Below are 26,065 nucleotides of genomic sequence, written 5' to 3' on the forward strand. Positions count from 1 at the left end.
TTTGATATTTTTCAACTCAATTCTAATATCTAAAAGATAGCTTGGGTTCAAATGAAAAATCTTATTATACAACAGATAGGAAAATTTTATTTAAATTTTATAATATAATAAACTCTTAATCTCAGGGTGGGTTTCTAGGCAATCAGAAACAGACACTAATTTTTAATATCACATAATTAAATTAATATCTCTTTTTACAATGTTTTTAAATTTAGGTACAAAACTAACAAATTTCATAGAATCTTCTTTTGATGATTTTTTCATCTTCTTATTCAACAAACCACCACTTGCTGTAAACAATCTTTCAGCAACCAAACACTACAGAAACAAAACCTTGGTCATCTAAAAATTGTTTACTCACAATCCACCGAAGTGAGTTGTTTGGCGATCCAAACAAAGAATCCTTTTTCTTAGTGGGTGACTCTCCTTTCATCATTTCAATATTTGTTCATTTGCTTTGTTAAACCAAAAAGCAAGCTAACCAATTTTCATCAGTAAAATATGCAGTTACAAAAGATATCATTCAAAGTCAAGATTGTAGGGTGTGTCCCTTCAAAATTCCATTGAATCGCGGCCATGTTGAGCAGATTCAGATATTTTAAAAACTTTATTTAACTTCCCATGATAATTGCAGTTACAGTAAAATTAAGAAGAAATAGGATTCAAGAATAAGTGTTAAAGAATAATGTTCATAAAGAAAATTACAGGAAAAAACTCAAAACCGTAGTGCTACAATCAATGTTGAGAACTAACAACGAGAGAAGAGGAAGGAAGAAATCTTGGTTTTAGGGATTTGTTTCTTAGGCGTGGGCGGGGAATGATGTTTCCTGAATGAGGAGGTCCTCATCATCTCTTGTCCAGCTCAGGGGTGGACATCTTGAAAAAGAGGACATCGAAGAGTCACCCAAGAAGAATAAGGGACTCTTGGTTTGGATTCTCCAGTGAGAGGATGTCCTCAGCTGGAAGCGGGAGGATTGGAAGCCATTGTTCAGTTAGACATAGTTTTTAGGGGAAGGATTGGAAGCCATTGTTGACAGTTAGACATAGCATTTTGGAAAAGAAGACATCATCAAAAGAAGATCATGTAATTGGTTAGTTTTGTTCTAACTAGAATTTAATAGCTGTACAATAGCTAATAATTTAATTTAAGTGTTATTAGTAGTAAAGTGTCTGTTCTGGTTGCCTAGAAACCCGCCCTGAGATTAAGAGTCTATAATATTACATATATAATAAATAAATATTTTAATGAAATAATGAAACATGAAGAAGATGGTCAGAGTAGCAGTCAAAATAGTTTACAAATATTTTTGTTCTTTTTGACTGCAAATATGAAAGATTGTTATAGTAAATAAAGTTTCATAGGAAAACAACCAACAGGGACAGGGACAAAGCCAGAAAATCATTACTAACAAGAGCATCATAAAAAGTTTTTGTATCGACTTAGAATGGTCTAACAGTTCAAGGAGCTTGGAACCTGAAAACAGGTTAAGGAGTTATCTATAGGTAGCCTGCCAATGAAACCTAGAAACAAAGATGTGTTACATTGTGTGATTGAGTAATCTTCTTCTAGTTATCTGTGCTCCTATAAGTAATAAATCTCTTTAAGAACAAATTATAGTGCCTAATATAAAAAATAAATAAAAACAGACCTAGGTTCACAGAACAATTAAATTCAACAAGTAGTATGCTTTAAATAAACAAATGTTTAAAATCCAGATCCAGCTACTTATTAGTTTTGGGCAAAAATAGTAAAATAGCAAAATTTAGAGAATGTTCTAAAGTGTATAACCAAATCTTATGGAGAGCAGTTGAATTCCCTATCAATAATATTTTTTGAATTTGGAAGAAAATAATTTTTTGCGTCCTTACAGAAACATGTCACCACCCCTGAGAAAAATGAGTCATTGATTGCAACAAATTATAATTCAAAGACAAGTAGATACAAATTAAATATGTAAAATTCTTGAATTTCCAACAGGACATGTGGTACTGTCTTGCATTATACTGATAAATAGTACCCACTTATTTCTAATTTACTAAGGTGAAAAGTTAAGGAAATAAATATTAACAAAATATAAGGTAGAATAAAATATTAACCTAATAAGTAGACAACTTATTTCTTGAAATTTATTGCAAATGTTGTGTGACTTTAATAGTGTGTCAAGTGTGAATCTATGTTGGTGATCTGAAACAAATAAAATAATGAAAAAAGTCTTTGTAACAGGAAACAGATAAAATAATTGGTATTATATAATCAATTAACTCTAACCAAGACACTTCTCCATTATGTATGTTACTCGACTTGCTAATGAACCTGGACTCTCAGAACTAGCTCTGAAATTGTTATTATTGCAAAAATTGATGAGATAATTAATATTGTATATTATAAGTTATATAAGTGTGTCCTTGGTACTCACTGAGATGCTTTGATTTCAAAATCAATATAAATTGAAAGCAGGTCAGACATCCGATTATAGTAAATGCTGTTCATTATAATGTTCTGAAAATCATAAACAACATTTAGTAAAAAATAAATAAATAAACATATCTAGAAGGCACTGTAATTCTTCCTAATGAAAGTTTTATCATTTTCTTTCAGAGAAAACAAATAAAATAACCAATATTAATTTTATGACCAACAATGATAGAAATAAAAAAAAAAAATTGAACCATAAATAAAATATTTTTATAATCTGTAAACTCCTGCTTAGTACACAGGTTGTCCCGTCAATGACAGACAATATTGAAAGAGTGGAGAGAAGACTACAAGAGCAAAAAAATAAAGCAAACAAATTTTGGTTTGATTCCACAAAGAAAAGCAGGAAATTTGTTTTATCTTATTTTTAAATAAGTCACATTATTTGTTGAGTAGTGATACTATAAAATTATTTAAGTCAAATAATTTTTAAAATTATTAGAATAATAAACTTGATAGTAAATCTTGATTGGTAGAATAATAAACTTGGCAAAATTTTCTTCCAAAACCTGTAGAATTTGTCTTTGTTAAACCCATTTGAAGGAGATCTTCAAACAGCTAAATAACATTAAGTTAAGTTCTTAGTAAAATGATAAATTAATCACAATGTTATTTCATTAGTCACCCACTGAACTTGATTAGGCAAATGAAAGAAAAACAAGTGGCTCAATCTCACCCCATCAAGTGAAGTTTTTATTGAAAATGAGATAATATGATAATCAAAAAGGAGACAGTAATGAACTCTGAACAACACTACAAAATGAAAGAAATAAAATTAAATACTCTCCTTGAAAGGGAAAGTGGAGCCAAAAAGAGAGAACTTGAGCATGTCCTCAAAGATCAGGTTTATGTTAAGGGTAATAGGAACTGTAATACAAACTAATCAAAAGACAGCCAGTGACTGGATCTTACTCCTGTATCACGCTCCCGGAGCTCATCATATGAACCTTTTAGGATTTACTTTTATTGGTCCACAACTCCATTTTTCACTTACTTCCAAGGTTCTTTGCTTCCTCCAAGGTAATGAAGCTCCACAGATAATAAGTTCAGTTAGTAAATAAATACAACATATTTTTCAAGTTATTATAAAAATTAAATTTATTGTTTATCTTTTCTTTCAAATTAATGTTTTCAATATTTTCTATTCAGAGCTTACCATTTAACACACCAAGTTGAAATAAGTACTGTTTTTCACTTATTTCAACTCATGTGACTACATTGATTTGGTTTCTTTTTCCTCAAAACGAATTTCCTTAGTGATTGAAATGGGTCTTTTACTTCACTGAAAATGCTTTATGTCAAGTTTAAATTCATTATATTCATGTTTTTTGGCTTTTGGATTAGCTCAAAAAGATCCAAAAACATTTTTGGATTTCATATCTATCCTTAGCAGAATTTTCTTTTTTTGAATTCTGTAGGTCAGTTTGTGATTCTTCAAAGTGTTGGCTCAAAGCTGGGGTGTAAGGCACTTTTGATATATTTTTTTTAATCTAGTCATGTGTTGACAATTGTTTTCATACTTTTTCATAAGACCAATATTAATGTTTACTTACCAGCTTTGACTCTTTCTTGGCTCATATCCTGTTTTATATCTCTGTTTTGGATAAATCTTTTCATAGTCTCTCAAGGATTAACAAAGACTGTACACTGTTATAGTGCCTAGAGAATCCTGTTCTTACACAGTTTGTGAGTTGAAACAGTTACTGAGTTGGGGTTATATTTCACATTTAATAATCATGGTTTCAATCATTCAGTCAATTGTAGACACCAGAATTTTCCTTACTGTGGTAATTTTACTTTTTTTTTCCAATGTCTTTTCTGCTTCAAACAAGTGCAGCAGAACCTCTTTTATCTATATCTAGTGAGAGAATCTAGTGAGAGTTGCAGGGGTCGTCTCATCCTCTTCATAGGCCCATACAAGAGGCCCAGGTTATCTCTTGGGGATATATGAATAATTGGTTTCTGGGAGACCTGTATGTGCGCCACACTGTCTGGAAGAATAATATTAACATAAAATCTGGAAAAATTATCTTCAGGACCCCTATACAGTAGTTCACCTAAACACCCACACTTTTTGGCAAAGGATGACTACGTCACAATGGTTAATCATCAATCTCCTGCTTATGAAGTAGTTTCACCAATTCATTGACTGCATTATGCTGAACTTAATCACACAGAACGATAGACCTGTGCTTCACCTGATTAACAACGAAGTATCAATTTTAACTTTGACAAAGTATAAGTATGAAGAAGCTGATTAGGAGCTCTACAAAGCAAAAGCCTACCACAAACTCTCAACAGTCCTATTCCTCTACATGAAAAATGATGAAAATACCCACCTGGAGTTTTAACAGCAACAATCAGATGGGCAACCAATTTAGCCAAAAACCCGAGTTCAGGCCACTTCTGCCAGCCATCTTATCACCTTACACAATAAGTGGAAGAGTAAATGGTACAGGACAGGACCATGAGGCAAAGTTGGTAATAAACACTCTTGAAACCTGATGAAACAGTGGCATGAGAAGCTACTTACAATGAATAGCGACCATAAAAAATTCTTTAAGCCACTAAAGAGGAGCACCGGAAAGATGCTTTAGGACAACAATAAACATAAACATTGATATCAGAGGAGTAGGCTACAAATTTTCCATGTCTTTACATTGAAATAATAACAAAACAGACTATTTTAATACTACAACATTAGAAAAATTAAAAAAATTGTTACCTCATTTATGTCTTCATACATATAATGAAACATAATAAGCGTTTTAGACATTTCTTTAGCACTTTTCCATGAAGCCAGACATCTTCTGTGATAAAGTGTAATTTTTTCAGATATTTCCCTAAAATAAATTCATCACAACTAATAACAGTTCCATTTAGTAGAATAAGCTAATATAAACATTAAGCAACAATTTGAATTGATGTTTTCATATGTACATACTTTTATCATAAGATATAAAAGAAAACCCATGCAAGGGGACATATATGAATTGTGCATAAATTTCGCAAGAAACAATTAATCTTTTTATAAACTCAATTTCATGAAGCTTTCTTTTTATCATTTTAAATAAAACAGTAGATTTTATACCATAAACTTCATATCACCATTCAAACAAAATCAACTTTAAATATAATGAATGGAGAACTTTATACTATTTAATTTAACTTAACTAATATTTGGAAGTCTCAAATTCATATTAAGTCACAACTTCACATTAAAACTACTACATATGAAAATGTCTACACTAAAATGTATTAATACTTTGTCTCCATTTTTAACGTTCTTTTAGGAAAGTTGTATAGTAATTTAGTTGTTTTTATAAAATATGGAAAATAAATTAGAAAAAATATCATGAAGTATTATCAAAATGCATTTGAATCCAGATGAAATTCACTTTGACACAATCAAAAACTTTCAGAATTTCATGCAATTTGGTAAAAATTTCAGGGTTAGATTTCAAGCCCAAAACTGAGTTCACAATTCTGGTGTAAAATGAATTTTGTCAAAAAAATGAAAATAAAGCATTTTGATCAGGAGCTCCTCATATGTTTAGGTATTCTTGTGAGGAGCTACTGAAGGTTTTAATAATTCAAATTCATTACTTGCTAAGCACAAGAAAAAAAAGTATTTACTATACTTGGAAAATGTCCAATTCTAAATAAAATCAAAACTTTTTTTTTCTTGCCATATATGCCACAATTCAAGTAAAGCAGTGATATGTCTAAATGTATCTCATGGAATGTCAGTTTTGGAGATGAAGATAACATATGAGAGAATAACATAACAATTTAATAATTAGAAAATTAATAGTTTATAACTTATTAAATCAGTTTTGATGAAGTTTGAATTTGTCAGAATTTTCTAGACATAACATTATTTATTATTATAACTGTATCAAGGGATGGGAAGCTCTTCTTCACCAGGACCCATGAGGATCTATGAGAAATACCCTTGTCCGATTTACGTAATCTGATTTTTGATGTCGTTCTTCCTCGATGGCTGGCCAGCATGTCCTGGAGCCTGGGGAGATGGTAGGGGTAGGCCAGGTCCTAGCTTGCATGATGCTTAGGCTGGGGCGGCATTGCAGTCGCAGCGTCTTCGGGGTCTTCCGGTGTTCGCGGCAAGGGGGGGCATCAGGAAATGAGACCCCCAACCCCAACTTAAAAAAAATCAAAAAAAAAACGCAAAAATCGGATTACTTAAATCCGACATACCGCCCACCTAAATTTGGCTCAGCCGAATTTATTATGAAAAATGCAAAGAGACGGGGAAGGCGCAGTCTGCCATAAAAAATATGTAAATAACCCCGTAGGCAACACAAACGATAACTGTAAATATTATAACGAAACATGCAAAGATACGAAAATAAAAGCTAGACAGATATATACATGGATACATTCAAGATTAAGAAATCGTTCCTGGTCGACGGTTGGTGAAGCGAGACGATTAACGAATTCCGAATGTTGGACAAAACGCTGAGCTAGCGGAGAACAAATCCTGCCGCCCACCCTGAAAAAACCAAGCGCAACGAATGAAGGCTCAGTTAACGTTAGGAGCAGAGCGCGAGACAGTAAAGAGTGACGCGCAGGTGCGCTGGGAATCGTGAAAACAGAGAGACGTAGCCGTAACGCTTTTGCGAGGATGCGAGGTGTGAGGATGCGTTGGAACGATTGCGAACGAACGGATGCGACGGCGTGGGCGCCTACGTTTAACTGTACCGTGGTTGTCGGGTTTTCGTTTGGTCCGACTCGAAGCGGTTGCATCTTCCCTTGCGAGGAGCGAGATGCCTGTGGACGAAACGCTATCAGAGCAAGTCCCCATAACGACGTTACCGAGTACTGTCGGCAGGAGGTATAGGTGACCATCCCCGAAGGCCTTGGTGGGAGCACCAGTAACTAGGCGGGGGTATAGGTCAACGCCTATGATCAAGTCGATGGGGCCGGGAACGCCGAAGGCAGGGTCGGCCAGAACGTGACGAGACAGATCTTTGATAACCCGCGAAGGAACCGGACGCTTGGGTAAGTCAGAGGTGATCCGATCAACTACGAGGCGCGTACCCTGAAGTTCGTAGTATCATCGATAAGGGACCGAAGCCTCAGTCATCGCACCCTTGATGTTGGGGACTTGAGTACCTCCCAAACCGGCGATTCTCCCGTCGAAGGGTTGGAACAGGCCGCCAATCCTCGTCGCGAGTTCGGCAGTAAAAAAGGTGTACTGGCTGCCGGAATCCAGTAGTAGCCGCGCAGGCGCGGAATGTTGTAATACGGCACACGCAGTTCCCATTACTGTCTCCGAACAACAATCATGAGGCCCGGACGTGGCTCGGGTATGACCCACGAAATCCGCGGACCTTGACGAAGTGACGGCGGCGGGAGAAACCGATCGGCTTTCCACATGTAACACGCTGTGGTGTTTGGCGCGGCAAAACGAACATGTGAAATCGGAATGGCATTTAGACGCGTGGTGCCCCGACCTCAGTCAGTTCTGGCACAGATCGGATGACTTGACAAAGTCGTGACGCTCCTGAGGGATCAAGGCCAAAAATGTATAGCACCGACTTATGAGGTGCCTCCCATTACAACGGGGACAAGGTTCTTTGCCGGGAGAGACGGATTTCCCGCGTGAAGAAGTGCCGGGTGACCGGCGACGCCCCGATCTGCCCGAATTCCCTGAAGACGTGCGCCTAGGTGGCGACCCGGATGGACCCGGAGAAACACGTTCCTTCGTGCCGACTTCTCTGGCAAGCAAGGAGATTCCGCCCTTTCCTCTACCAGCGGGTTTAGCACGTGGAGCGTCGGAATGAGGTTGCATATCGAGTTCATGAGACAGATCACATATAGATCACAAAAGAATCTTATACTTATGAGAAATCGCCTTATAATAAGTATAAGATTAGTTCCTAGGAATTTCATCAATTAATGTCTTCAAATTTAAGTAGTACCCGTTTTTAGTACAATTACAGCAGAAGTCCATAGATCCAGAATAAGGGTCATTTGATCTGAAACTCTTGAAGCCCTAAACATCGATAGAAAAATGTTGTCACACATAAGAAATAAGTTTTTTGTTTAACCCAATCCCCAACCATCTTTTCATTGAATTATAGTTTTAGATTATTTTTAAAGCTGTAAGTAACTCATAGCTGCCAACTTCTTCTAAACTCAAACGATATTGTTATTTGTCCCATAAGAGAAGAGACTAGTAAGAATGGTGATTATTCCATTTTGAATAAAAGAATAATTCTTATAATAAAACTAGTGATAAAATTATGAGAAGTTTTAGATAGGGTTTTAAACTCTAACAAAACATTAGTGATATCAAGCAACTATACCAATTACTGACCTAGTTGAAACTAGGTTAGTATTTAGTTGAGTGATAAGTAATTTAATTACTAAAATATTCACTACTATCTAAAAAATGTTTTATACTAAAGTTCAGAACAGTAAATAGGTGAGTGGTGTTTCGCATTGCGGATTTGAATTGGAAATTCTTTTGGAACATTACATGTTGATAGCTTGGACAACAGCTTATCCACATGTAATTTCCATGACAAGCTCGAATCAAAGATTACACCGAGGTATCTACTTTAATTCGGGTTGTTTAGGTATCAGTTCTCGAGACATTCTGTAAGTGTTTGAGGACATCTCTGTATTCGGCAAAAATGGATTGCAGATGATTTTGACAGGCTGGCACTAAAGCTACAGCTTGCAGCCCATCTTTCCAGATTGCTTTATGTTTTTTGCATTACGGATTGATCAAAATTGACATCGGTAGAGCTGTCGTAAAGCAGAACGTCATCAGCGTAGTGGAACATTAACCGGTTTTTCTATGAAGTTTCTTGTATCATTGATTAAAATGTTGAACAGTATTCGGCTTAAAACAGAGCCTTGAGGTACACCAATGGGCAAATAAAAGTTGTCAAAAAAAACTAAACCAGTATGAACGTTGGTCAGGAAATTTTGTATAAAAAAACAGAAGGTTGCCAGAGAATCCCTAAAAAAAATGTGAAAACGTGCTGGTTCCTATCAAAAGAAGTTTTCAAAAAGGAATTGAATTTGAATAGGAGTTGCATTGTAGACTTATATCTTCGACATTCACATTGGTCCCTATTCAGTAGATTTTGATACCCAATTCCCACAGGAGGTGGCAATTAAAAATGTTTTCAGTCAGTTTGCAAAGAATCGAGGTGAGTGAGATGGGTCTACAACTCTGAATTAGTGTAGCATCTTTGTTGGATTTAAGTATAGGGATTACAGTTGCTATTAGGGAAATCTCTTGCATTCCACATGTTGTTAAGGAGCTTTAGTAGTAAGCCAATAGCAATAGCAGGTAAGTGTTTAATAAACTTTATGTGAATCTGATCTGGGGCTGGAGATTTGGAAAGGGTTGTTCTTATGCTATGCTGGAGTTCTACCATTATGTGAATAATATAAATAAATATAAATACAGAATTGTGATTAATATAAAGAGAACACTGGATGTGGTGGTGGATCGACGGTTTTTTTAAAAATATTTGACAGGTAAGTTCCAAAGGCATTCGCTATTTCCTTGGGTTCAGTGAATGCTTTTCGGTAGTAAATTATTGACTGCAGAATTTTGTTAATTGGCTTACCTTTGATAGCTGCAATTTCATCCCAAACTATTTTCTTTGAAACGGCAACTGATATGGAAGAAAGAAATTGGGCCCAAGATCTCCTTTTTGCTTGATTAATTACCCATTGCACTTTGGCTCTAGCTTTGTGATAATGATTGCTTATTGAAGGCCTCAATTTCAAAAGTTTTAAAGGTTTATACCTCTTCGTCAATCCAACGCAACACTCTGGTGACCACCAGGGAACCTTCCTAAAGTGTTTGATTGCTTTTGTTTTAGAAACAAATCATCAGTTTTAATGATTAGCAATGTAAATGTTTCAAGATTTACACCATGAATCGGAGAGATTTCAAAGTTTTTGAAACATTCAATGCAGGTTTGTGTATTCATTCTAGTCAGCTTTATCAATCCTCCATTTCCTAGTTAAATGTGGGAGAAAAGGATCAATTGGTAGAGATATTAAAAACGAAACATAATCACTACCAGAAAGATTGCGGTGGAAGTAAGACAGAGGAATGATGGGAAAAGCACAGGATACTAAAGAGATCAATGGAAGTCCAAGTTTTGTGTACTCGGCTGTAAAAAGATGGCTCACATGGGCTGCACAGTATGAGGTCTATACTATTGCTTAAGATTTTTTCTCTTGCGCCCATCTGATGGTTCATACCCCACGTCGGGCTGTGGGCATTCATGTCCCCCGATCAGAAGAAATGGAGAAGGAATTTCAAGCAGTAAGTCTCTGATATTGTTGCCTGTAATTCTGTCTAATGGGTGTAAATAGAGCAGATGGTAAATTGAACTGGGGTGTGCACAACAGCAGCAACTGCCTCTAACTAAGAATTTAAGTTAATGTCAGTATGACTGATACCTTTTTTAGAGGCAAGAGAGACACCTCCACTAGCCTGAGTAGTACGGTAAACAGTTTTATTGATACAGGTGTACGAAGATTTTAGAATCGTCTGATTGTCCCTTAAGTGAGTTTCTTGAAGTGATAATACTGAGGGATTGTAACTAGAGATAAATAACTGTAAATCATTGTAATGACGAAACACACTATCAAAGTTCCAATTTAAAATTAACATGTGCTTCAATTATAATGAAGTGTGTAATAAATAAACCTTTTTAGGAACTGGTAATAAGGTTTTATAAACACATAATTAAACTAACTGAAAAGTTAAAACAAAGGTAAAGTAGGGCAAATCAAAACATAAGGTAGTACCAATAACAAAAGAATTAAGAAAAATAAAAAACATATGATACTATTGGGTATTAAGATATTTCATCACATTCTCCCTCTTTTCATTTAAGGACATGGTGTTTCATAAATAATGGGGGCTATCTGGTTCTAGTTGACCTTCGGAGTACCAGTTGAGGGCTAGGTTCAGATTTGGCAGGAAATGAAGCTCCTTCTTCAACGGCTGGTCCTTTTAGATTCTTTAATGATTCTCTCCAATTCTGGGTGTCACCGGTGCTTGAGCTCCTGGTCAGTAGTCTAATCTAGATACTTTGACTTGGGTGGTATCAGAAGGATTGAGGGAGTTTTCAGTGACAGGAAAATTTTATGGAAGAACTGAAAAGGATTTTCTTTTATGGAAGAACATACGTTCAAGAGGAGTGGTGTTTGTAGCCGTGCCAAGCAGAGAGCGGATAGAGTGTAACACTTCCGGCAATACCTTCTCGCATTGTGATGCCAATAAGACCTTTGGATTTTAAAGCCAGTGAAATAGTTTTCCACATTATACCATTGTACCACTCAACTTGTCCATTGTCACATGGATTATATGGTATTTTGACTGGTTGCAACCCCATTTGAATGAAGAAAATCCTGAAGTTCTTTGGATAAGAAAGATGTTTGTTTATCTGTGTGAATGTATGATGGGTATCCAAAGAGGGTAAAGATCTGGTTTAGGGCTTGAATAACTGTAGTGAATGTTATGTTAGTGCAAGGTGTGGCAAAAGGGAACCTCGAAAATTCATCGACTACCATTAGTAAATATTTCAGGAGTGTTAGATGGTAATGGGCCTTTAAAATCAGTACTAAGCCTTTCAGAATTGTTGCTTTAATGATGGTATTTGTAATAGAAACAAGGTTTTATTTCTGAACATGTTCTGCAGGATGAAATAACTCCGCGAATTTCCTCAATTGTATAGGGTAGATTCTGGGATTTTCACCCAGTGAGCCATCTATGTAATATCAGGGTTGCAGAGAGAGCTATGAAGACAAAATAACCAGTCGATGGTATGTAATGAGCTGCAAGTTCTAGAGAAAGCATCTGCTGCAATATTCTTTTTGCCAAGTCGATATATCATGTCATAGTTATAAGATGCTAGTTCTAAACACTATCTTGTAAATTTTTAATTTTTCCGGAACGCCAAATATCAAACATATAAGTAATGGAATTTTGATCTGTCGTTAGTTGAAATTTTCGTCCCACCAGGTAATGCCTCTATTTCTAAAGTGCTTCAATTATGGGATAGGCTTCCTTCTCAACAGCCTAATGACAATGTTCTGCTCTTTTAGACAGAGTTCTTGAGAAGAAAGCGACAGGTCATTTATTTTGTGTCAGAATAGCTGCAATTGCTACATCAGAGGCATCTGGCTTATATGGTTGAAACCTGTTTAACTAGATATAATGAATGAAATAGAGAACATTTCATTTCAAAAAGGATGATAATAAAAATCTTCATTCAAATAACATATCTAAACTTTTATTAACATATATGTCACTATAATGCCAGAAAATATTTTTTAGGAAATGGTAAAAATATTAATAAGTTAAAAAAAATAAATATATAAAAGGATAAAAATAAACAAATTAATATACTGTTCTCAGCAAAGTAAGCCAGAATAATAGTAAATAAAAAACTGATGACTTAATTGCTTTTTCAGAAGTAATTAAGTAATCCCAAAGCTGTGTGTCTGACAGAGAAGGAATCCTCTTTAAAAATCTGATAAAATTTGCTACAATATAAGATCAAAACAACCAACCAATTTGTATATTTGTATTGTACGACCAATTTGTATGATTCAGCTTTTCCAAAAATTTAAACCAGTGGAAGCTCAGAGGTTTGTCAATTTTCTTGGTAGTCCAGTTAGGAGAATTTTGGTGTTGCCTTACCTAGGGAAAACTTTAGTGAACAGTTACGATTCCAGGTTCTAATTGAGAAGGTCGGTCGGTGGTTGTACGAAGCTATGGTGAAGTAGAAGTAGACATTTTTACGTTTGCTACCCTTGTTTAAGTAGTTTGTCACATTGACATTTGAACCAAAAGGGGATTAGACGTGGTTGATGCACATGAAAACACTGATAGAAAAATTATTCCGATGTTGTTATCAAAAACCAATATATTTCATCGAGTCATTGTTAGAGAAGAGTTCACCTCCTGGGCCCTGTTTCATAATGAAAGATGATAGTATTACTTCATAGTACAATTGTAGAAACTAGTTTGGTAATAATACTAATACTTATTTTTTTCACGATAGGGAAGGCTATTAGTGATATTAGAGGAGTTAAAAAGTATTAAAGTACAAGTTACTATTGTACAAGTCTGTGTAATTGAATTAAGATAAATTCACAAGACTAATAGTATAATAATAGTATAGTATAGTATAGTAATAGTTTGTACTTTATTATGAAACAGGGCCCTGGTTCTACTTAATGGTTTAGTTGCTTATATGACAAATATCTAATAACAAAAGAGTAGCAAATGTGAAGCTGTTTAAAAGAGGTCATAGAGAAGTGCTTTGTTCTTTGTTAAGCTTATGGTGACGAACTTGAGAATACAGAACAGAATTATTCAAGAATAAACTTGTACAGATGAATTCTACAATCATTGAAAGTTATGTGGCATCTCTCACTTTTAAAATCAGTGAGGGATGTTAAAACTAGAGAACACTTCAACTCCAGGACCTCTTTAAACCAATCTCACCCTTGCTACTATTTAGTAGTTAAAGATTTGTCATATAAGCTTCTATACATTAAGTAGAACCAGTAGATCCACTCTTCTTCGATGACGAATCTCATTAAACAAATACTCTTAGCAAATAACTTCCCTCTCCATATCATTCATTACTTATATACAACTACAAAAATCGTCTCAACACTTCACCTAATTCTTCACAACCCCTTTGTACGCCCTTATACAGATCACTACCATACATCCCCTCTCTTTCCGACAACATCCAAAAACTCTTACGTTCTACTATACCTAACCTTTGTATTGCTTTCAGACCTCACAACATACTATCTAATATTTACACTAAACTAAAAGACACTATCCCTCCTCTACACCGATCACATATTGTATACCGCATCCCTTGCTCCACCCTTAATTGTAATTCTGGTTATATAGGCGGAACCAAAAACCTCTTAAAAGACCATATCAAACAACATAAATATTCTGTTTCCTCACATAATCATTCTGCCTCAAAACTTTCGGAACATTCTCTTTCTTTAAATCATTCCTTCGATTTCAACAAAAGTTCTATACTTGGTACAGTTCGTAACCATGACAAAAGGCTCATCTCTGAAAGCTTCTATATCTAATTAGAAGCTTCTTCCGTCAATTTAAAAACCGACAAGCACAACTTATCATTAACATATTCGCAAATAGTTAATTTATTAAAAAAGTAATTTTTATAATTTTTTTTCATTCATTTTATTTTTTCCCGCCCACTTCGTAACGTATTATTTCACTTCTTAAACTTTTTCTTACAAATTTGTTGTCCCCCTCTTATATACGTTTCCTCTTTTTAATAGTTAACTACCCATGACACTTTATCATCTTCCGGTACTTCGTCATTCTTGTACATACATATATTTTTAACATTTCCCAAAAACCATTTGCTGTCACCCTCTCACACGCTTTCTTCCTCTCAATATTTTCTACTTTTTACTTTTTATTTTTTACCCACTCGTAAAGTTTCCTCTTAAGGCTAAATGTACCGCTTCATGGGACGCACCAAAATTTACTTTTCTATTTACTCCTGAACGGATGGTCCGATTTCGGATCTGTAAAGTGTATTTTGTGTTTTTCGATAATAGAATTTATTGAAATTATGTTAAAAAAGCACCAATCCAATAATAAGGAAAATAAGATGCAAAAATATGAGTTAACGACAAATTTTTAAGAATGTGGCCTTATAGGCACTTGTAGGACAGTTCACTGAAACCAATGAGACATTCCGTGAAATTATGGCATTTATACAGCGATCGTAAAGAGAAAAATACGTTTTTGTTTACAAATGGAAGGAAACCGTTTGAAGTGATACCGGCTGGGACGATACGGCAACTCAAGGCTACTAAAACTAACTTTCTCATAGCAATACCTAAATTTGAGAATAGTCTCAGTAAATTTGTATTGGTAGTCTGCTATTATTTATTTCTACACTAATATTGAAAATAATTTGCATTAATTTTTTTTCTCTTAGGTACTATCTAATTTTTTTTTTTTTTAAATATTTATTTAATACATTTAGTAAATCTGATCTAAGTTAAACTGGAGTGTTACAGGCGTGTAGAGAAACTATTTAATTAGTATTAATAATTACTATTAATATTTCCTGAATCGTGAGATTTTAGTCTATTGTTTGCTTTTACTTTTTTAATATTTTTTATTGGATGTTATATATTTTTTTATTATTATCCACAACTATTGTCTGATTCGTACTTTCAAAAAATAAGTTATAAAAGACTAAATAAATAATTCTTTAAATTGATTATAATTAGAAACGTTTTAGAATAAATTTTAGAAGTACAAATATTTTTCAAACTAAGTTATTGTCTGTTCTACTTGGAGAAATAATGAAAAGGAAGGGACGCAACAATGAAACAGTTATTTCGTGATAACAACCCTTATTTGTCTATTAGAATTTCACTTACGAGTCTTTTTCTGTTATATTGGTAAACACTTGCAGGAAACCCCGTACATATAAATCTAACCTGAATATTCATACCACAGAATATATTTTGCAATCTAACTTTTATTAACCTAAGCAACGAGTTTCAGATTTACGAAATGATCTCTGATTTTTGAAAATGCAATCTGGCTACAAAATAATCAATGCCCCATTGAATAGGAAAAATAATTATGAATGGAATATGGTCCGGGTGTGGTAAAAAAAAACTCAAATAGTAAATAATTATACTATTTTTATTCAGCTAACGTTTCACCCCACGTTGCAGGGCTTCGTCAGGGCTAAAAAAGATACAAACACTTGACATAGTTAAAAAAAAAGAAAAAAACATAAGTGGAACATAACAAGGGCTTTGACTGCAGAAAATCAAAAAACAAGTAACTTCCTCAAATGTCTAATACCGAAAGATGAAGTTTGTTTATCTTTGAAAAGAGTATCTTGTAAGGTACTGCAACATAATATATTATAGAATAAAGGTTGAATTGTTAAAAAATAAATTCGGTCCAAAGGTACTGGACTCAATAAAGGCACTTTCACTTCCATTCGTTCCTTATAACGTTTTTTTTTGCATTCGCTCTCGACTACTTCTAAGTTATGTATATATATAACTTAAGTATCGATGAAGGATTGATATAATATATATAACGGGTCATTAAGCCACTCAATGCCTCCTCTACTCTTGGGATGCCCTGGTGCGTTGAGAAGCCATGTTACGTCAAGGTCCTTCATTTATGTTCGAAACATGGCATTGTCGGATTCTCTACCTGAATCTGATAAGATGCGCCCCGGAGATCTGTAGAATTGGAACCACAATCGGAAAGCTCCCAACACTGCTTCCGACAACTTATCCAGCACCTGATGCACCATTGCCGCGTTACTGAAGAGATCAAATATGGTTATCCATTTATATCCTCTCCTAGTGTCGACCTGTAGATCATTGAGCGGTGCATGATCTGCGGTAGGTATCTCCTGTGGTCAAGGCAAGTGGAGGACTTGGAGAAGAAGCGAAAAAACAGGTAGAATCAAGGAGAGTTTTGGGGAGTGTACTCACAGAGGGGCGACCACACGTTGGAGAACCACCATGTGAGAGGAGCACGGTGGTTTGCCTATTATACGAGCGAAGAAAGGAGTAAGCTGTATGATTAACCCTGGGAAACACATTAGTCTGCCAAGAGGCCCTAGAGAGATTGAGTGATGGAAAGAGGGAACTACAGGTCAGAGTATGTAACTGTCAGTTGATCACTCTGGGTAGGCCTTGCAGCATTAAAGGGAAATCAGAAATGGAATTGGGTAACTGGGGGGCTAAGGGAGGAAAGGTAACAGTCCATGTAATGAGGAAAATGCCCCGAGACAACCAGATAATCATTGACTACGAGATATTTTGGAAAAGGTGATAGCGAAAATAAAAAATAGGGGGTTTCAGTGGAATATTAGAATTGGAGTGAAGAGGTACAGCTGTCAGAAGCTCGTGTATGACTGTAAGCGAGAACGGATGTGATTAACTAGAGGGAGAGTTGGTAAGAGGCAATATTGAAGTAATATGATGATGTTTTTTGTAAAGAAGGGGACGTACCGAGAGCTACAGGAAAAACGGTGCACGAAATCACATTGGAGCAGGATAGGATGAAGCACGTTAAGAAGAGGTGATATTCCCAGGCACTTCGAAAACACATTAGGGAAGAAATAGAAAGTTTACGGAAGCAATTGTGGACAGCACTTCGCCGTACAACAGTCCATTGTAAGCAATACGCAAAAAGAGTACCTCGGACGAATTCCAGAGAATCAGGGAGTTCGACCTCAATCATTCGTGGTGTGTTAAGTTGCCACATCACATCGATATCCTTCATTTCTTTTCGGATCAAGGAGTTGTCGAATTCTCTTTCCCTATCCAACGAGATGCGGGCGTTCCAAAACTACCTCCGTAAACCTGTCCCGCACCTGGTGCACCATTGCTGCAAGAGGTCAATCATGGTCACCCATGTTCTTTCTCTCTTGGCGTCCATTTTCGCAGCCTCATTGTCCCTTTTCTTGTTCCACGGTAATCGAGACAACCAACCTCTTTTTTTTACCTGGTTTATATAGTGTATCCATGTTATATTTGGCTAGGAACAACTTCCAGCCTATAATTCTGGTTGACAATTCCTTCAGTTTTCCCACCCACTGGAGTGGATTGTGGTCAGTGTGTAACTTAAACCTTCTACTGAACTCATTTGGCCTAAAATGATCGACACCCCACACTATTCCAAGGAGTACTCGCTCCATTGTGCTATATCTAGTTTCCGTCTCCATTAGGCACCTGCTGCCGTATGCCACTGGGCGCTCTCCCCTTTCGCCCTCCTGAGACAACAGCGCTCCTAGCGCATACTAACTGGCATCCATTGTTATTGGGATTGCCGAGTTAAATCCGGAAAAGCAAGTACCGGCTCTTGCTGCAACCTCTCGATGTACCGTCTGATATTGCCCCTGAAATCTTGTGCCATTGCCGTCCAGATTTCCACTACAGAGCATTGGGATGTGCTTGTGGCATGGTGATTTACGGTAGAGGTGGAAACTCATTTGTAACTGGTGAAACTGCTACCGGTGGGTTTTCTGAGAAAGATTCAGAATTGGGTCCCGGAATATGTCGTTGTTCACCAAAGAAATTTAGTTATAGAGAGCAGAAGTTATGTTGTACCACTCTTCTACTTTTTTCCTTGCGAATCCTGTTCCTGTCTTATGGAAGGCCAAAGCATTACCGGCCATTTCATCCATTCCCGGCAAAGTACCACGGCAGTCCGTGGACGCACCTGCATCCCAAAAAGAATTTCGAATAGGGCAAACCCCCTGACAGAGTGTATGGAGTGGTTGTATGCTGCGTCTGCCCGTTCCATGGCGTCATCAGGTTCCGGTCCCCTTTCTAGCTGGTACGCTGGTCACTTAGATTGGTATGGAGTCGCTCGGCGGCTTTTTGGATGTTGAGGTGCCAAACCACTTCCACTATTCTCATTTCCTCTCTGATGCTTGAATTGCCAAATTTTCTCTCACTGTCGGAAGAAATTCTGTCGGACACACCATATAATTGGAACCATGTCCGAAGGGCTCGTAATACCGCCTCCGCTGATCTGTCCTGCATAAGCCATAGTCACCTTACTGAATACATAGATGACTATGGCTCACTTATAGCCTTTCCAGGTGAAAGAAATCACCTGTAAGTCGCTTAGCGGTGTGTTCGCGGTAGAGGTATCTTCTTGAGCTGCACGGGGTGGGTGCCGATCATACTTCGTACTGAGGCACACCTCACATATCCCATGAATCTCCTGGATTGAGCGTTTTCTGCCCCACCAGAAATATTTGCGCCGCAATGCTTGTAAAGTCTCGATCAGCCCATGATGATTAGTTTTTCCTTGGTGATCCGCCAACACTTCTTTTTGATGTTCTGGATCTCGCAGAGAGCCTACCATAAACGTGCATCGAATAAACGATCGATCTATGCCAATTTTTCCATTCCCCATAGCAGTTAGTTCTTTTCGCATACTGTCGCGTTTCCAACATATAAATGGTAAATCTTACCGGCGTTGGATGCTTCTTTTAGTTCTCTACAGATTTGATTCTCTTTGACACACGGTTGTGACCAGATAGTCGAAATGATACTGCTGCCGTACTTGCTATGGTCTATCTTCAGGAACCCCGTCGTTTTTGTCTTCCTAATAATCTGGTACCTCTTGTTGTTGATAATCTCCTCAAGCTCCTCCATTTTTATCGTTTGAACTTTCTTCTGCGGACGTCTCCTCCCCATTCTGCTTTTCTAGTGAGGCCGATTGCTGTCCTTCTTCCGGAGTCCACTCCCTCAAAAACTACCTTCCAATTCCAGACGTTTTCTCTTGGTCATATTCTACTGCGTTTACCATTATTGCCCCCGAGAGCCAATCTGCAACAACGTTTTCCTTGCCAGGTTTGTACGTGATGTCCATGTTGTACTGGATCAACAGTTCTTTCCACCTTGTAATTATCACCGACGATTCCTTTAGCTTCCCCACCCATTGAAGGGGAATGTGGTCCGTCTGGACCCTAAATCTTCTCACAACAAATAGGATTGGGAATGCTCTATTGACCATATTATGGTCTATAATATTATATATAATTATTATCAATAATAATATATAACCCAGTCGTTCTCATTTAAAGGCGCTGTAACGTGCTTCTGCCTCTGTGATACATTACCTCACTTTCTTGTGACAGTACTGCTCCCTGCGCGTACTCACTAACGTCTGTCGTGAGCGTGAACTGCTTTTGTAAATCAGGAAATGCTAGTACTGGTTCCTTCTGCTACGGATCTATACAATTTCTTATATTGTCTTCAATGGCCCGATCTTACCCCCTCCTGAGATATGGTGTGTCCTAGGAAATGTATTTGTTTTTTTCCCAGCAATGACTTCTCTCGAGATAGTTTTAGTCCGAATTCTCGCATCCTCTGGAAAACGTTCTTTAACTGTTTCACATTGTCTGTAACCAATTTACTAAATACCAGGAGGTCATCCAGGTAAATCTGGCATACTGATTCATCTATATCTCTCAAAAATTCGTCTGTTAACCTTTGAAATGTGTTGTTCGCGTTCTTCAGACCAAACGGCATTATCCTAAATTCTTAGTGGATGCATACGAATTTGGTGATACCCTGCTTTCACGTCTAAGGTGCTAAAGATTTTAGCCCCTCTTAGTCTGTCAAGGATATCCTCAAACCTTGGTATCCGATACTTATCAGCGACGGCATTATCATTGAGCTTACGTTAATCGATGACCACCCTATATATCTCACCTGGCGTAGGCTTCATCCACACCGCCCACAATGAACTATTATTGGGTGACGTACTGTCTACAATGAATCCTTGTCTTCAAAAGTTTTCGATTTCGTCTCTTATATTTTTCCGGAGTGCCTGTGGGTATCTTCGTTCTCTAACACATGTCACTCTTTCCTGCTTTAGTGAAATCTCATGAACCTTCTGTCCTTTCTGTTGAACTCAATACCTCTCCTTCATTAAAGAAAATGCCGTCAAATCCGTTGTAATGGCGTCCTTCCAATTCTCCACCTGCGTTACTGCCCCTACTCGCGCCTTTCCGTCTGTTATTGTTTGTTGGCATCTGCACTTCTTTCGTCCGATTTTAATATTCCATTTCCCATTACTATTCTTTTATTATCTTAGCCCCACCTTCTCTAAAATATCACAACCAATAATCACCTGATAATCCCTAAGCATCCTACTCACTACATGAATTGTTGAAATGTCCCCTTTAGCCCCCCAATTACCCAGTCCTATCCTCTATACTGCATGGTCCACCCAGAGTGATTAATTTACATTTGCAAACCTTTACTTGGAGTGTCCTCCCCTCGCTGATAACTAGTACTTCTCTGCAAGAAATGGTGTTTGAACTGCTCGTGTCCACCAGACAGCTTACTCCCCCGTTCACTCGGATAATAGGCAGACCGCTCTGCTCTCCTTTCACGTGATAGTTTGTCAATGTGCGGTCGCCTCTCTGCTTACATCCTCCTCAGATCTCACGTGTCTTCCTTCCTCCTAGTCCTCGCCTCCACGTGCTGTCTCGGTTTCTTTGCTAACGACCATTCCTTTGTTCATCCACTTCGTCTTCAGTTTCTGTTACTCCTAAAACTTACGCCGACTCACTTGACGATCCACTTAGTCTCTGCCGAAGGCTTTTCCTGTGAACTTGTTGGGCATTGACCTCCATTGGCTCGCCTTCTTCTATATTCCTTCTTCGATACATGTAAGTAATACTTACTGAATTATTAAATCCCAGATTAATGAGGTCGTTAGACATTAGTGAACCCGACAGAACTAAATTTCAGTGTGTTTCTTATGTTATTGTAATGTTCACTGCTTTTACGAAATTTCCTTATTATTTTTGAACTTGTTGATTTCTCCATTTATCGTCTATTTTTCAATACACACACAATACAAAGTATTATTATTTACTAATTACTTCTTTGTCTTTCTAACTTTGTATTTTGTTTCTCTATGCTTCTTTTTTTGACTTACATATTACATTAGTTACGCATATTTTCTTTCCATTTTTAAATTATTATTATTAAATTAAATTATTCATATTTCAAAGTTTCATTGGATTATATAACTTTACATTTTTATTTTATTAATTATGTTATTTTACTCACATATTTAATTACCTATATATACCTTTTATTTCCCACTTCTTTCATTACATTATTTTTATATGTATTTTTATCATTATGTACAATTATTTACTTTGATCGCTCTATATATCCTTTATTTACTGGTTATCTTGTTTTTTTTGTTAGCCCTAATGAAGGCTATAAATTCTGGCTGGAACGTTGGCACTAGTAAATAAGCTTTTTAACTTATTTGTGTTATTCTCTGACCGCACCTCCAACTCTCTTCTTCTCATAAATATTATCGGATACAATACTTATTTCTAATTTTCGTTTTTTTATTTCTCTAAATATGAGAAAAATAAACGAAAACAATATAGTGATTACAATGGAAAATTATGATAAATTTAGCAATGAAATATTTTGATAAGGAAATCAAAATTTACCTAAAGAAAAAAAGTTAAAAACATTATTATTAAAATTAAAATTATTTTAATTTTAAATATGTCGTATTCTCATTTTGGAATTCCACCTTAGTATTAGTGAAAAAATAAAAAAAATTTAAATTGCGTGGAAATACATAGATCAAGCAGACAAACATTGCGGCTCACATAGTATCAACGTCTAGAGAAGTGGGGGTAAGCTGCCACTTCCCCTGGCCTAGCAATTACAAATCTTGCGGCTTTAATCCTAAATCGTATTTTTCTCTTTACGATCGGTCAAGTGCCTATAAGCTCACTTTTTTTGATTTACAAATAATAACAAAGATAATTTTTTTAAATCCCAAAATAATTACAACAAAAATTAATGAACCAATTTCAGTAACTTCTATGGGGTTCTAGATGGTAAATCTGTTTACAGATGGGAAATTTATTATTCCGCATTCAAATGAGAAGAAAAGTAAATTTGCCCCGAAAGTGTTGCCATCTCTTGAAAAAAAAACTTACTAAAAATCGGTACATTTAGCCTTAAAAACATTTAGTCATTCTTGTAACGTATTTTTTAATTCGGAGTTTGTCCGTTCTCGTCGCAGAAACCACTTGGTGGTTAGATTTTAAGCTAACAGGTTCATTTTATTTTCTTTATTTTTCCCTATCTTTATTCTAACCCCCCCCCCTTCTTTTCTCTATTTTCCTTACCCACGTTATTAGTTATGTTCACCATATATTATTGTTGTTTTAAAAAAAAATTGTTATTTCTATTCATTTCTTTTGTTAAACTTTACTTATATTTTACCACTTTATCTATTATTATGGTTACATATATTTCCTTTCTCTCAATTTTATTTTACTTTCCATATTTTAATTTTTAAATTTTTAATAACTAATATATTCATATTTCTTTGCATTACATAACTTCATTTTTATTTTATTTCCTTAATTATGTTATTTGACCTACTTATTCAACTACTTACTTATGTACTTCAAACTGAAACCATGAATCGCAACTGTTTTACTCCGAAAGCCCGAGCAAAAAAATCGACATTATCTAATGAAAACTTTGACAGCAATTTTTGATCATTACTGTATTGCCAATGAAGAAATGAGAGTATGCCATCTGACGATCATCCAACCTGCTAAAATAGCGGCTGTTTCAAAACGTTTAAAAAAAATTATCTTTCATTCGTAGCTCCATATCTTGAAAATTACCTACAACACTAGAAAACATAATAAAACATCATTTGGAGTAGAAATTCTTTTCTAAAATATGAGCCCAATAAAGCTGTTGACATTTAATAATTCCCAAGATGAAGTTTATTTAAGAATAACTAAATGACAAAAAATCAGTAGTTATTGAATTTATTTTTGGAAAATTATAACTCTGGAACCATTCCACGAACTGATGACTACCAGCTCTCAAATTAAAGTTTGTTGAATGTACTATGAAGTAAATTATCTTCATAGAAGTAACATATTTTGTGTTATTTGCAGAAATAAATTTATTTCTAATTGTTAGGACTAAATTTTACATTCAAAATTCATATTATTATTCATAACGAAGTACGCGTTATAAACTACTTTACAGTAAAGTAAATTAGCTTTAATTTGAGTGCTGGTAGACATATGTTCGTCTAATGGTTCCTGAGATTGATTGATGAATTTTTTCGCAAATTAAACATTTTTACCAAACAATTTTTTGTGAATTTATTTTGATAAATATCATGAAATATATTACTCCTGCGAAGATAAACTATTTAATAGTAGAATAAACTATCTTTAATTTGAGTGCTAATAGACATCTAGTTGACAAATGATTCCTGACCTATAAATTTCCCAAAATAAATTCACTCACTACTGATTTTTCAGTACATTTTTTATGAAATGTTGCTTTCTGTAAAAGTATATTTCGGGAACTATTTAATATAAATAGCTCTTTTAGGGCCCCTATTTTAGTCAATTTACTCTAATGTTTATAAACAGCCACAATTTTTGCAGGTATGATCTGACTGGGAGGCACTCATTGCTTCATTGGCAATACAAATAAAGATAGAAAAAAGTGCTGTCAAAGCTTTAATCAGATAATGTACATTTTTTTGCACGGGCTCTTGCACTACAATAAGTTGTACTTCTGCCAACTCCAATATCATACTCGCCTGACAAGGATGCTTTAAAATAATTTTAATTTTGAATATTTCAGAAGATATTTCTATAATTAGATTTAGTAAGAAAATATTTCATGAAATAAGAGATGATAATTTTTCTTTTTAGAGAAAGGGTTAATTTGTGAAGAGCCTGTATCTTTGGAAATGGCGGTTGTAAAGAGCGCGGTTTAAACTTAAATTATAGGAAATCTTATTAATTCTAAAAATGAATAGGATAATCTTCTGTCAGGAGCACAGTTCTAGAGTCTTTTAAATTTTTTTTCGGTTTTTATGCCATCACGCCATACATTTTACACAACTGAAATGTACGTTATCACTGTTGATTTAGATTCTTAAACATAACAATAACAAAAAAAAAAAAAAAAATGAAGTTACATAATATCATGTTTATACTGACCCTTGAATTCTATATATTTTTCAGCATTAAAAAAAAAAACACGAATTTTTTTTATGTTTTTCAGTTATTGATTTATAATTCCGAAGGGGTACTTTCTAATACGAGTAGATCCACTCTATTCAAAAATTTAAGATTATTAGATTTTTTTTGTCGAATGAGGGTCTAACATTATAAATTCAGTCAAGAAAAACACAAAATCGACGGTGAAAAATAAAATTTTTACCAACTTAGCTAACAAATTCAATATACAGACTTTCAAACTCCTGTAGTATGGAAATGGCTGTTTCTACATTGGAAATATTTTAAATAAAAGTTTAAGAACAATTTTGTGTTTAGCTTTATGGTTTATGGTTTACATTTCGAATCGAAACAATAAACCATCTTTGGTGCGAATCATTCACTCACTCGCACTCGAATTATTCCCTCATTTATTTTTTAAAGCCTATTTTGAGTGAACGATTACCAAGAGTTGAGGATTAAAGGTTGAAAATATGCTACAATGATGAACTGTATAAGCAATCTTACATTCCAATATTAAATGTCTACTATTTCTTCTTTAAAAGTTTATTTATACTTTTTACAATTTATTACTTACCTGTGGTTTATTATTAACCACAGGGAGAAATCTAAAACAAGTAATTAAACTATACGTTTTTAAAGCTAATTTATTTCCTGCAGAGGAAGCGGAGTTACATGATTCGATTTTCTGAAAAGATCAATTTATTTAGAATGAAATCGCGCGGACAGTTAATATTACCCTTGCGGAAATTAATTGAATTGAGGTATTCCCAGAACTGCCTTAGATTTTATTAGCCAGATTCATATTAATATTATAGATACTGTTTAATATTTATATATCATTAGAATTGGGTTAAAACAGCTACTTTTATATATATATATAAGTAACTGTTTTAACCCAATTCTAATGATATATACATATTAAACAGTATCTATAATATTA

At 35.3% G+C, this 26,065-nt stretch overlaps 1 protein-coding gene across 1 annotated transcript in view; it reads right to left on the minus strand.

Moving 5' to 3' along the window:
• Positions 1-26,065, minus strand: part of LOC106679400 (uncharacterized) — a 50,299-nt gene that overhangs the window by 15,998 nt on the left and 8,236 nt on the right. Inside the window, exons 3-6 of the mRNA XM_014418532.2 lie at positions 5,202-5,319; positions 2,418-2,500; positions 2,270-2,334; positions 2,098-2,185 (exon numbers count right to left, since the gene is read on the minus strand). Of these exons, the coding sequence (XP_014274018.1) occupies positions 2,098-2,185; positions 2,270-2,334; positions 2,418-2,500; positions 5,202-5,319 (354 nt within the window). The remainder of the gene's footprint in view (positions 1-2,097; positions 2,186-2,269; positions 2,335-2,417; positions 2,501-5,201; positions 5,320-26,065) is intronic.

The sequence above is a fragment of the Halyomorpha halys genome, unplaced genomic scaffold, assembly GCF_000696795.3.
Source record: "Halyomorpha halys isolate HHAL.00 unplaced genomic scaffold, Hhal_1.1 Scaffold200.1, whole genome shotgun sequence".
Classification (NCBI taxonomy): Eukaryota; Metazoa; Arthropoda; class Insecta; order Hemiptera; family Pentatomidae; genus Halyomorpha; species Halyomorpha halys.